Source organism: Diceros bicornis, chromosome 12, assembly GCF_020826845.1.
Source record: "Diceros bicornis minor isolate mBicDic1 chromosome 12, mDicBic1.mat.cur, whole genome shotgun sequence".
Classification (NCBI taxonomy): Eukaryota; Metazoa; Chordata; class Mammalia; order Perissodactyla; family Rhinocerotidae; genus Diceros; species Diceros bicornis.
In genome coordinates, this window is record NC_080751.1 from 45,114,187 (window position 1) to 45,128,459 (window position 14,273).

Genomic DNA, 14,273 nt, shown 5'->3' on the forward strand with positions numbered 1-14,273 from the left:
GCACCTATAAACTCTTAGCCATGCAACAAAATATATAGTGGAGTGCCAAAATTTTGCCAGGTGGTGACTGTTGATGAGGAGAGGCTAAGATATAGTAGCTACTGTGGAAATCAGAGAAGGAGAAAAACCTTTGGGTTAATGTGGCTTATCTGGCTTCTGGGAGGGACTAAGACTGATTTCAGTATTGTGTAGGAACCATTATAGATTCTTCATGAAGAGAATGGACAGATGCCTCCTATGTTTCATGGGAATTAATGTGGAAATAGTCATTGGCACAGACCACAGTTCAGAGAGATGGCAGATAAAGAGCTGAAATTATGAGATGGTCATACTACTACTGGTATTACGGGATTGTCTTGGAAGAGGAAGATTGAAGTCATCAAAGAGGAAATGTTAGGTGAAACCATGAGCTTGCGTGTATTCCCCAATTAGGTCTGAAGAAGGAAAGAGTGCAGAAAACTGGTTACCACGATGGATGATGCCTGTGTTGTGCGGTCCAAGGTAGAACCAACATTGGAGGGAGGGAAGAAGCCGTTGAAAAGCTAGAAGAATCAGTAGATGCACTGTCACAAAAGAGAGATTCATCAAATGCCCCAGAGAGGCCAGAGAGATGGAGAATTAACCATCCTAGGGGGCAAGTGAGGTGAAATGCCTGAAGAAAACACTATCAGTGATTTCTGGATTGAAAATTCCTTCAGAATTAGACCTATGTAGGTTAGACAGTCAATGAAATTTGTGTTGGAAGTAAAAGACCACAGAATCAAAAGTTAAATTGACTCTGTTATTTATTAATATTCTCTAGAAAACACAGCAACAAAACCAGAAACATAGTACTTTAAGAGTTACAACTATTCTTTTCTGTACCCTGTTTGGGTACTTGAATAAGTTATCATGGCTCAGTTCCCTAGAACTATTCCTCCCCCAATAATCAGGAGTTTCTTGTGATGGGGGAACAGTCGGCAGGGGGTCTTGTGACAGAGGGAAGCTTTAGGGACAATTAACTTTGTGGCTAATTCTGGCAGAAGAGGGATGAATGAACTATTTGTCAGATCTTACCATTTATAAAATCAATCTTAAAAAGCTCACTTCTAATGATAAAAGCTAACACTTATCTAGACCTTTTTATATATCAGGCATTATTCTAAACACTTTAAATATATTAACTTTTATAATCCTTGTTTTACAAATGAGGGGATTTAAGGCTCAAAGAAGCTGAAATTGGTCTTGCCACCCAGCAAAAGAATAGCAGAGCTGGAATTTGACCTAAGCAGCCTGGCTCAGGAATTCAAACCTAAACCATTATGCTGTATTGCCTCTACCCAACATCGTCAATATGTTTTTCCACTAATACTGAGCTCACGCTTGTGCTCTCTCTTCTTTTAATCAACTATATGTTTCGTAGTTCTTTTTCTAGTTGTGGTAAAATATACATAACATAAAATTTACCATTGTAACCATTTTTAAGTGTACTGTCTGGTGGTATTAAGTACTTTCGTGGTGTTGTGCAGCCATTGCCACTGTCTGTCTGTAGAACGTTTTCATCTTCCCAAACAGCAACTTTTTACCCATTAAATAGTAACTCCCATTTCCCCTTTCTCCTAGCCCCTGTCAAGCACCATGCTGTTTTCTGTTTCTGAATTTTTCTGTACTCTAGGTGCCTCATGTAAGTGGAATCATAACAACATTTGTCCTTTTGTGACTGGCTCACTTCATTTAGCATAATGTCATAACGTCTTCAAGGTTCATCCGTGTTGTAGCATGTGTCAGAATTTCCTTTTTAAGGCTGAATAATATTCCATTGTATTTGTATACCACATTTTGTTTATCCATTCATCCATCGATGGACACTTGAATTGCTTCTACCTTTTGACTGTTGTGAATAATACTGCCATGAACGTGGGTGTACAAATATCTGTTGAGTCTCTGCTTTCAGTTCTTTTGGATATATAACTAGAAGTGGAATTGCTGAATCATACGGTAATTCTAGGTTTAATTTTTTAGAGAACTAACGTACTGTTTTCCATAGCAGCTGCATCATTTTACAGTTCCCACCAGCAATACACAAGTGTTTCAGTTTCTCCACATCCCCTCATCAATGCTTATTATTTTCTGGTTTTTATGTATGTGTGTGTTTTTAATAATAGCCATCCTAATGAGATGAAGTGTCCATAGTTATTTCAGGCCCCTAATTTCATTAGTCCTAAAACCTTGGCACTGTAAACAAGATTTCAACTCTTACCAATACTTGTTGTTGGCCACTAGAAACCTGATGAACCCAAAATGTCTGACTGTCATCTTAGTAGGTAGTTGGCACCAAGATGACAGCCCTAATTCTTTTGGGACCCAAAAGAAACATTTACCGCCTTAAAGACCTTGCTACCTAAAAGTTTCATTTGATTAGTCAAACTTAATGTTGTTTCACAACTTCTGAATGTTTTAAGTGCTAAGTGTATTCATTTTATGATTTTGTAAATAAATTTAGAATATTACACCCCAGTTTTTATTACTACAATAAAGGGATTTTTTAAAAAGATAATCATAATATAGTGAAACCAGAAGAACAGAGCTCGATTTTTAGGATTGTTAGTAAGTAAAAAAGGTCTTTAAATTTTGAAAGGTGCTTGAATTACAAAAAAACAAAAACAAACAAAAAACTTAGCCATAATGTGATAATTAAATAGTAAGTTTTGCCCCTAACCATAAAAATGGATTTATCTGATCTATAAGGTGCTATCTTTAGATTAAAAGATTATATTACACATCTGTTCAGCTGATGTTAATTTTTTCTAATTTGCCTAGTTTTGCTGGATATTTTGGCCCATATACCAATGAAAGATATATTGAAAATTAGTTATACGTAAAACACTATGTTAATTGCTGTGGAGGAACATAAGTAGTAACATAATCATCGCTCTGAAGAAACTTGTACTTGAAAAAGTAAGAATGCAATATTTAAATTATAATTAAAAGCATATCAGAAAGATATACCCGATTGATCATTATCAGTAAACATAACAAAAGTACTTTAAGATTACCCCTGACTTAAGTCAAAAAAAGTCTATAAGGTTAAATTTATTTTGAAAAAGAAACAATAAATGCCAACTTTGTTTATTTTAAATTTGTTATACTATTACTGATTATAAAATTTATGTTTTGTGGTCACTTTTCTTAACGAATGTTTATGAAGACAATTTCTAGGGAGAACTCATTTCATAATTGCAAGATGATAGGACATTTTTTTAGAATGTCAGACCTAACCTGCTGATACTCATTTCCAAGCTTACTGTACAAGTCGTGTTATTCAGTTTGAATCCCCTTAAATCTTCTGCTTTTAGTAGTCAGAATACTGCTTCGTCAGTTAGTGTTCTGATCCCACTTGCTTTTCTGACTTGTTAAAAAATAAAAATATCTTTTTTGAATTATCCAGGGTTCAATCCCTTTTTACTTCTGTAAATTATGTACCACATTAAAAGATAACTCCTAACGACCTTATTCGTGCCATAATTTTCTCATTTTTTAATGAGAAAAAAAATTCTCCTTTTCTGCTGTTCTCTTTTTTCTTGGTTAAAATATGTTGCTGAAGTGTTTTTTCTTTTGTGTTTTTGTAGCCAACTGTATTGATTCTATTGACTTCCTGCTGTTTTCTCATCAGATATAGACCTTGTAATCTCCTAAGGGGGATAAAAACACATAATAAGATTTTCTTGATCTTATATTTTCCTTTTCCACTGTTCTGTGTTATATCCTTTGTTCTTTTTCAGTTCTTTGTGGCACCATGTTTTCTTAGAGGCTCTGTCCTAGGTTTAGAAATACGCCCCCTTTCATTAAAACGAATCACTAAAGTTAGGACTTTCTGACCCAAAAAGATATTTTAATTGGGCTAGGGTGACTATCTTAAATTTTTGTTTGAATGTTCAGGTTGAATCTATACGAGGCTGTTGCATGTTTTCAGTCCATGTTGTTACCTATCTGACTTTAGTTAACATTGTCATTCATTAATAAGTTGATGCCTCATTTATGCTACTAATTTTTTTTATGCCTATCCTGGCATGTTTAAATGTATTCTTGTTTAGCTTATAAAGAATGGCCATGTGATACCATCGTCTAGGGTTATTTTGAGTGCTTTTCCAAGCATAATATTGGTAGCATTTTTCTATTACAGAATAGCTTCCAAGTCCTTTTTGGAAAGCACACCCACTGACTTTGCCCAGCTTTCACTTTTCTTCTTTTTTATTTCTTCTCATTTTTCTTGTCTGATTTACTGTCTGAATTCTTGCCGTTTAATAGGTGCTTGGCGAATAATAGTTGAAGTAAATAAGATTAGATATATATTAGAAGGACTTAGTGCAGTTCTTTTACTTGATGACATGCCTAGCACATTGTTTGTGTTGCGTGGTTGCTAAGACATAACTTGATTTACAGAAAAGGAATTAATAAAGAATCAGCACCTTTCAATTTTGGCTTTCCTGGTAGGGCTTGACACGTGGCACATTTAATCATCAGACTGCAATCTGTCTGCAACCTCTCCCTGGCCTGAATGTTATTCTGTATATGAACCTATGCCCAATTTTCTATTAAAATATTACATTAGTTATTTTAGACTCTTCTCTTACCTTCCTAAGTACACTGCTGATCTCATTTGATTTTGTTTTTTAATCATTATCATCAACCTGGTAATTGTCATGTATGAGATGAGCTGTGCAGTCTTAGGACACATCTGTGTTTATGTAACAGAAGCCATGGCCACTCTGCACAAATGTATGCATTTGGAAGCTGTCATTTGATTAAAAGCTTAAGAGATTATATGGGCTAAAGAGATTATTGGTGCGGTAGAGGGCCCATTTATCTATAGCTGAAGAAAACAAACTTGAGTTTAGAAACATGTCGTTGAGATTAGTACTTCTCTTTACTGAATACCAACGTTTAAAGGTTCCTATATAAAGTCATGACTGCTTAAATTGTGCTGCATAATAATTTTGTGGCAGTCTTATGATAACAGTGATTTCATCCTGTTAACATTATCATTATAAATTAAAGAGAACAGCTGTGCTTTGTCATTAGAATTGCATGTGATACGGGTGTAACAGTCTACTAATCTTTTTTGTTTATGATGTGTTCTTTTCTGTCACTGGTAAGAACATTTATTATTATGAATGAAAGAACACAAATATTGAAGGAGACAAAATTTGACCCTTGTCTAAACCAGGATTTTGATTTTCATCAGATATTTTTTTGACAGGTCTTGGAGTGGTCAAATGTTAAAGTGCTCTTCACTTAAATGTAATGTATTGCTTAGAATCCTCATATACCTAGGATTAGTATTTTTGTGATCTAGAATTATCTTTGTGTATCTTAACAAGGCTGAAATGTTAGTTATCTATTTACAGGAGAATAAACAAATGGCGTTTGAAGAAGCATTTATTTAGGGGCTAGTTAGTGTGTGCCAGGTACTATGCCAGACCTTGGGCAAGTAGGGAAGAAAGGTGGATTTAATAATTTCCCTTTGGGGAGCTCACAGCCTGCCTGCTATTTTTATAGACTTGTAAATAAATAATTAAAATGCACTGTAAGTGCTAGAGGAGAACTATGTGTTAAATGCTATGGAGACATGGATGGAGAAGGTTGCAGCTATCATCCTGGACAGTCTTGGAAGGCTGCTCCAAGGAGGTAACTTTTGTGTTAATTAAGTCCTAATTAATAATTTGTGTGCAGGGCTGGCCCTGTGGCTTAGCGGTTAAGTGCACGCGCTCCGCTGCTGGCGGCCCGGGTTTGGATCCTGGGCGTGCACCAATGTACCACTTCTCCGGCCATGCTGAGGCCACGTCCCACATACAGCAACTAGAAGGATGTGCATCTATGACATACAACTATCTACTGGGGCTTTGGGGGCAAAAGTAAATAAATAAATAAAATTAAAAAAATAATAATTTGTGTGCATCTGGCACTATATTGTAAAATTAGGAAGCACTTTAAGTGCACTATATTCTAATGAAAATAAAGTTCATTTAAAATGTTAAATATTCCCCCTTTATTGTTAAAATAGTGCTTGAAATACAGTGGCTTTAAAAGGAGAGAAAAGGAAACTACTTTGTACTCTCCATGGTTGTTGGAAAGTATATTTTTTTCTCAAGCAGGGGTTTGAGTGGAGCACATATATTATTTGTCCCTTTAAATTTCAGTTTTTAACTCTACAGCCTGCAGCATTCAATGGAAATATTTAAACAGTGGAGGAACTACTTTAATAATATTCATTTGAAGTTTTGCTACTTAACTCTTTAAAAAATTATTAAAAGTCCTTAAATGCAATTTCCAATCTTGTGCAAGTTCACATATATAATTTACCTAAAAAGAGGACTCTATTTTATATCTTTAAAACATTATTATCACCTGCATGAAGAAGTAGTAGAAATATGTGAAGGTGTATATATACATAATTATTGCAGATCTTATATACAAAGTCAAACCAAGATTTTTGTTGCTTGTTCTCTTCTGTAATCATTTTTGCTTCATTATAGCTTGAGAATAAATGCCTTTATTTAAGCTTTTTTCTTTCGAAAAACTGATTTTTACAAATATTAATTACAATAGCAACAACCATAATTAAGACTTGTGTATATTATTCAAGTGAATTCCCAGAAAAATACTGAACTTAAATAATAAAATACATAAATCAGGACTACAAACTTCTGAAATCTTTTATTGTTGGAAGTCCTACCATGCCTTCTTTTTAAGAACATACAGCAATACAGATTTATTTGCAGTCTGGGGTTTCTCTTTTAAAAATAATATATATTAGTTTATCATGATTTGTGATGATACTACTATTTTGCTAAATATTTTATTTTGTGCTATTAGGATCTACAACTAGAATATGGACAAGGACACCAAGGTAGTTACTTTTTAGGTGCAAACAAGTAAGTAAAGTTCCTTTAAAATTAAATTTAAACTCAAGAATAATTAAGTTGCCTTAAAATATTATATTTTAATATTTACGGTAGTAAATTATATTAGTCTGGTAGACATGTTTTATAATATGCTTTTAACTTTTTTCCATTGCTACCTGGCTAATCATTTAATCAATAATTGTCATAATTGTCATAATCAATAATTGTCGTAATAACAGGACAGTCACGTTAAATTTTTTATATCAAGCTGCGTTGTAGAGCTTACTTGTTAGAGAAAACTAACTTCATTACAACTGAAGATAAATATATGCTTCAGCAGTTTATTTCTTTTATTTTGTAAAGTTGACCTGTTTATTCCTTACAAAACTTGCTTTGGTACATTTCCCAGGTATGTTGGCCTCTGAAAATAGCTGGAATTATTCATACTGTTTAGAAATCTTTATCTTAACTTTTTAGCTGTTGACTCTTTTAAAAATTGGGTAGTGGTTAAAATGTGTCTAAAGTATTGAAAGTTATCAATTCATGCAAGAAATAAATCCAGCAGTTATTCAAGGCCTTCTCTACACCAGGCACTGTCTAGGTGGTAGAGCACGGCGGTGAAAAGGCAGCTTCCAAGGTGTAGCAGTTTAAGTTGTGCATAGGCCTGAGTTAGCAAGATATGGGGACAGGACTCTGCTGTTCCCCGCAGATTCTCCTTTCCTGAGCTTGTGGATAGACTATAACAGCTAATTTATAAGAAAATATTATTTAAATTGCCAAAATCTTCCAGCAATGTAAATATTATTTTAATAATCAGAACAACTTAAAATTTCAAAATATAATTTCAGTTACATTAGAGAGCTAAGGCATATAGACATACTCATATTTTAAGTTAAGCAGTTGAGAAATGGTGACTAAAGACAAGTAGCTCAGATTTAGAGATAATAATACAAAATCATGTCTCTCTTTCCTGTTTTATAAACTAAATGTTTAATTTAAATATACTCTCTTTTCTCAGCACAGGGAAAAGGCTTTGAAATGTGTTAGTTTTGATTTAGGCTGAACTTCAGTTGATACTATGAGGGGGTTTTTTTATGATTAACCTTATTTATGTTTCCTAAAATGGAAAAATAAGTGTAAAATTTCCCTGGTAGAAAAATGAAATTTTATCTGAATAGTAACTGTTTACTATTTATAGTTTATCCTAATTTGTTGATGGACAAAAAAGGAAAGTTTGCCTGATGGTGGGTTAGCAAATAAAATATTCTGAGGTGCTTTTTACATTATTTTGTCTAAATTTAAGGTTACTAGTTTTTAAGGACCTTATTAGCAAATTTTGGTATATTTTAAGAGATTCGATAATTTAGAAAAATATTTCATTTACATTTTTTTGGTTCATTTTAAATATATTTTTAAGTTATATACTTGCAGAAATACAAAAAAAAATATGGCCCATCACTAAATGCTTTTCCAGATTCCTTAGTTCCCATTGTCTGATTTCTGATTGATAGACATTTTCATAGTATATAGTTACTTTGGCTAGGTAAAATGTTAATAATTTGCCCAACCTTCATTTTTTGATGAATTGGATCCCTGCTTAAGGAACTGTATTCTATATAACGAATCACTGGCAAGGTAGGTTGGCCAAAAGCTTGACCTTTGGCTGTGTTTCATGTACAGGTATATACATACATGTGACATGAGCATGGATGTAGCACTTCTCTTACTGTACTGATATGTCTGCTTTATTCTTGTGACTAGGCAGTGTTTTAAAACTCTCAGGATTTCCTGCTTTCTCCATAGGTGATCAGGCAGACAGATTTCCATTTATGGGTTTCTACCTATTCCAGACCATGCAGGAACTATTTAAGATAGTTTTGGGTTTTTTTAATAGAATGCATAAGACTTACTGGGTTCTTTTCTTTTCTTTGACTTCTTGTTATTATTGGGGCCAACTTTTCTGACCATTTAAAACCAACAAAATAGTATTTTTGAAAGAAAACTCTAAATTATTTCTGATTTTGTCTTTAATGTAGAGCAAAAATTCTAAAGCTAAATTATCTTCTAAAGATTTAAATAATGGTGAAAAGTAAATTGATGTACACAGTTCCTGGCACAATTGAGTGCAGTAGTAGTAAATGCCAGATCTGGAATCAGAACTCTCTCTTCCTGTAAGCTACATGACTTTGAGAAATTTACCTCAGTTTTCTCTGGTAAATGGAGATTAAAACAGTACCTGCCTCCTAGGGTGCTGAGGTGAAATGGAATAATCATTGTAAAGTATTTAGCACATTTAGGGTTTATTAGTTGCCCTTATTTGTAGTATATAAGTCAGTAAATAATTGTTGATTGTAAGAACAAGTGAATATAAATGAATAAAACTGCTCTTTAGCTTTAAAGAAATACGGAGATTTTTGTTTTCACACATCATCAGGGGAGTACTTAGAGATTGTTTTGAGCCAATTAGGCAATTTTGAAAGATTTTACTAACCAGCAGCGTGAATTCCTTAGCTATTTTGAATATGCTAAATACTTTGGTGGTGATTTTTTACTTTTCTCCATATCAGTTTCTTCATTTCATCAGTTAAATCTAGGTTTACATATTGCTCCATTTTTAACCTTTTCATGCAAATTTCCTAATCATTTTAGATTGACTTAATAATTCAATCTCTGAGAGCATTATTTTTGTTTTCTTTTGTTCATTACTTTCTAAAAGTTCCATAACAGAAAAATCTAAGAGGACTAGTGGATAGTGACGTTGTTTAGTGTCTAGCAATCTTGGTGATTAAATCAGTATTACATTTTTCTCCAGTGCTCTTAAGATACAGTAAAGGTCCTATAAACAGACCTTTTAGCAAATTTAACCATGTTTCATTTTCTCTTTTATAAAGGCTGAAAAGCAAATCATACATCCTACTTTTCATGAAGACTTCACGCATTCTGTAACTTTATTAACAAAATATCTTATGTAGTAGGAGATGTACAAGTAAATGAGTAAAAAATATATATGAGTCCCTAGCCATAGGCTAGCTGCTTTCTCACGTTCTCCTGTTCTTAGAGAACCCAGTACTCTCGGGAACACTCTTTTTTAAAAAGTGGGATGCCATGTAAGTCCAGTTAAATACGGTAACTGAAAATAAACTACATTTTAAATTCTCCTCTCAATTATTTTCAAATCCTAATCTCTACTAGAAAAAGAATGCCTCAAAAATTACCATATGCTTAAGAAGAAGTTTTTTTTCACATCTTCTAAAATGATGTAAAAGCCCACTATAAAGTTCAGAGATTTGGTAAAATAATTTAAAGCAGCTCTTCTTAGGGCCGGCCTGGTGGCTTAGCCGTTAAGTGTGCACACTCCACTACTGGCGGCCCAGGTTCGGATCCCGGGTGCGCACCGACGCACCGCTTCTCCGGCCATGCTGAGGCTGCCTCCCACATACAGCAACTAGAAGGATGTGCAACTATGACTTACAACTATCTACTGGGGCTTTTGGGGACAAAAAAGGAGGAGGATTGGCAATAGATGTTAGCTCAGAGCCGGTCTTCCTCAGCAAAAAGAGGAGGATTAGCACGGATGTTAGCTCAGGGCTGATCTCCCTCACAAAAAAAAATAATAATAATAAAAATAAAGCAGCTCTTCTTAAATTTTTGGTCTCAGGATCCTTTTACAGTCTTAAAAATTATTGAGAATTCCAGTGAGCTTTTGTTTATATGGGTTATAACTATCAATATTTATAGTATTGGAAATTTAAACTGAGAACTTTTCAAGATATTTATTAATTTATTTAAAATAGTAATATACTCATTACATGTTATCCTAAATAACATTTTTGTGTGTATTAAAAAAATTCCTCAGGGGCTGGCCCAGTGTTGTAGTGGTTGGGTTCACACGCTCCACTTTGGCAGCCTAGGGTTCGTAGGTTCGGATCCCGGGCACGGATCTGTGCACCATTTATCAAGCCATGCTGTGGCAGGCATCCCACATATAAAGTAGATGAAGATGGACACGGATGTTAGCCCAGGGCCCATCTTCCTCAGCAAAAAGAGGAGGATTGGCAACAAATGTTAGCTCAGGGCTGATCTTCCTCAGAAAAAAAAAGAAAAATTCCTCATCATTAAGGACCAATTCAAATGCCACCTCTTTATGGTACCTTCCTTGTAACACCACTTGATTCCTCTCATGAGACTTAGAAACAGCAAATAATTGCAATAAGAGGCTTTATATAAGTCGGTGTAATACAACAGACTTTTTGTTGAGGCCCACTAATAATATTTTTTATGAAGAACAACTTTTTTTCTGAAACAAAATAATAATAATAAAAAGAGTCACATTGTTTTGTATTTTTTGCAAATCTCCTTAATAGCTGGCTTAATAGAAGAGAGATGGATTTTCACGTCTGCTACTAGTCTGTTGGGCTATCATGCGTCTTGTAGTCTCCAGAAAACTCCAAAGTTTCATTCTCAATGAAAGAATAAGAGTGAAAAAGATAAATGCTTTAGTATTATGAAAATAGTTTTGACCTTGCAGACCCCCTACAGGAGACTAAGCTACACCCCGGATCCTCAGACCACACTTTACGAGCTGCTAGTTTAAAGAAATGTTGCATAGTCAATAATAATAAAGAAAGCACTAATTGAGTACTTACTATGTTTTAAATTACTATTCTAAGTATTTTATTTATATTAATTCATTATATCTTCAGATAACCACTTTGACATAGGTACTATTGTAATTCCCATTTTACAGATATAGGAACTGAAGCATTGTGATATCAAAGTAACTTATCTAAGGCCACATAACCTTACAGTGGCAGAGGCAGGATTCAGATTCAGGCTGTCTTTGCTTCACAACTTGTCATCATTTTGCTCCACTGCCTCTAGGCAGAAGCTCCTGCTTCCTAGAGCTCACCCTTAAAGAGCTTCGTGGGTAAGATAATGCATTTGACCAAAGTACGTCAGTTTTCTTTACTGCAAAATAGGATTTACAATTAGTTTATGGTTTTCCTGTCATTTACCACTCCACATTTAGAACTTCATCATTTTGTAGTACTTAGATTGGTATTAAGCTGGCCCTAATTAAAATATTTGATGGCTAAAATCTGTTCTATTAATTGCTTATACCAGCTATCCATACCTTTCAGTTTCTCCGGTTTTATGGTTTGATAATTCTAAGGGCAGTTTTTTCCAATGTATATAGGAGGGGAAAAATGATTAGAAGGTACTACCTTACAACTTTTGAGGAGAGTAAATTTTCTTCTAGATCACTTTTACCTCAGTAATCTATCAGTAACCATATGTCTCTCTATCCCATTAGCTTTAAGAAGGCTATTGAGTTTTTATGCTTGAAGAGTATAATATAGGAGGTATGCTGCATGACCTTGCAGTGAAAAGAAGTAAGGGAACTTCAGGAATGCCATGAGTTCTCTCTTACATTCCTGAATATCAAAGTTTTATAAATTGCTCCTAATGATAAAATCCTCACACCTGGTCTGATACAGGCTTAGTCTCCCAAAAGTGTAAATGTGTTTGCCAGTACACCACTGGAGAACAGATACTTCAGGTAAGTGAGTGTCTTCTGTGAAAGCAAAGTGCTACTACATTCATGTATTCACATCACATGCATGCATGCTTTTGCAGAGAGATCCAACATGTTGAGTTTCATTTTGTAGGATTGCCTGAGAGCATGATGTTTTTTTAAATTGTGTCACCTTCCTTATTTTAACAAAAAGAAAATATAATTTCAGGTGTCAGGTAAAATATTCCGGGTAAAATTTGAATCCTGGAAACCCCTGACTATGACCCTGCAATTATTGTTTTGTCAGTCCTATTGTGACATTTCATGGTGGGTTGTCCTCTGTTTGAATTGGTATTTCTCAGTAAACATTAGGATGTATTTTGTTCATTTAAAATACATGTATAAAGACATCAGCAACAGAAAATAGAGATATTAAATATAACTTGATGTTTTATGGTATAGAGATGATAGTTGTAGCAAATATTTAGAAAACAGTGAAAAAGTAATTAAAAAATTACGGGTAAGGTTAAAGTGATGAAAAAATATGTACTTGGTACTACTCCTTTGCTTTATTATTCACATTATTTCTTGTTTTTTTTTTTTCTTCTTTTAAGGAGTCTTCTGAAGTCTGTAGAAGAAGAATTACATCAGCGGTAATTTTAATTTTTAATTAAGCTTAAAATACTTTATGTTACAGACAAATCAAGTCTATTTGCCCCTTTCTCTGTCATGTAGCATAAGATTGTTTTGTTGTTGTTGTTTTAATTCTGAATCCTGTAAAGGTGTAGAAATAAAATTCTGTCTTGCAGTAGCCCTTCCTGTATTTTGTAAAGTTTCTTCTTAGGATGTTTTGGTAAGGTCCGTTTAGTAACAATGGAATTATCCTTCTTATCTTTAGAGGGCATGTGGCACATTTAGAAGATGATGAAGGGGAAGATGATGAATCAAAACAGTAAGTTCTGGTTCTGTTTTTGGTAAAAGAAAAGGTGTCATTTGACCTGATTTCATACATCTGACAGCTTACTATTAACAGTGATTTTAATATTATTAGTAACATAGTATCATGGGTTGTCCCACAGTTTCTTTCCTTTTCTCTATTCTAGTTTTATTAGTTCAGGTATCGTTAACAAAATACCATAGACTGGTGGTTTAAACAACAGAATTTATTTCTTACAGTTCTGGAGGCTGGAAAGTCCAAACTCAAGCTGCTGGCCAATTTAGCTCCTGGTGAGAGCTCTCTTCCAGGCTTCAGACAGCTGCCCTCTCACTGTGTCCTCACATGGACTTTCCTCAGTGCATGCATACACTCTCTCCCTTTTCTTATAAGGTCACCAATCCTATCTGATTAGGACCTCACTCTTATGACCTCGGTTAACCCTAATTACCTCCCAAAAGCACTATCTTCACAAATACAATCACATTGGAATTAGGTCTTCAGCATATGAATGTTGAGGGGACACAATTCAGTCCATAGGACTGTGCTCCCGGTCCTGCAAAATTCATGTCTTTAACACATGCAAAATACCATCATTCCATCCTAACAGCCCCGAAAGTCTTAATTCATTCCAGTATCAACTTATCTCAGTATCATCTAAATTAATCTGATTTAGATCTGATGATCTCTGGATCACCTTCAGGATCATTTTTCCCTCTTCTTGAAGAACATTGCATGTTTGGGTAGCTCTGTCATCCTGTCCTGTCAAATCCAAGGAGTCCAGCAGCCTTCCTTCATTTTGCCTGGTCTCCATTCCCTTCAGTTCAGACTGCCAATGTTTGTGCTGGTATAATCCCGTAAGTTCTTTATTGAGTGATAGTCCAGCCACTCCCTCGGTGTTCTCTTCAGAACATGCTTCTCATGCTATCCATTTCTGAAA

General features: G+C 34.4%; 1 protein-coding gene across 6 annotated transcripts in view; it reads left to right on the top strand.

Moving 5' to 3' along the window:
• MAP4K3 (mitogen-activated protein kinase kinase kinase kinase 3) overlaps positions 1 to 14,273 on the top strand; it is a 200,310-nt gene that overhangs the window by 148,758 nt on the left and 37,279 nt on the right. For all 6 annotated transcript variants that reach the window (XM_058551375.1, XM_058551376.1, XM_058551377.1 and 3 more), the window contains 3 exons: positions 6,856 to 6,914; positions 13,014 to 13,052; positions 13,298 to 13,351. In XM_058551375.1, the coding sequence (XP_058407358.1) occupies positions 6,856 to 6,914; positions 13,014 to 13,052; positions 13,298 to 13,351 (152 nt within the window). The remainder of the gene's footprint in view (positions 1 to 6,855; positions 6,915 to 13,013; positions 13,053 to 13,297; positions 13,352 to 14,273) is intronic.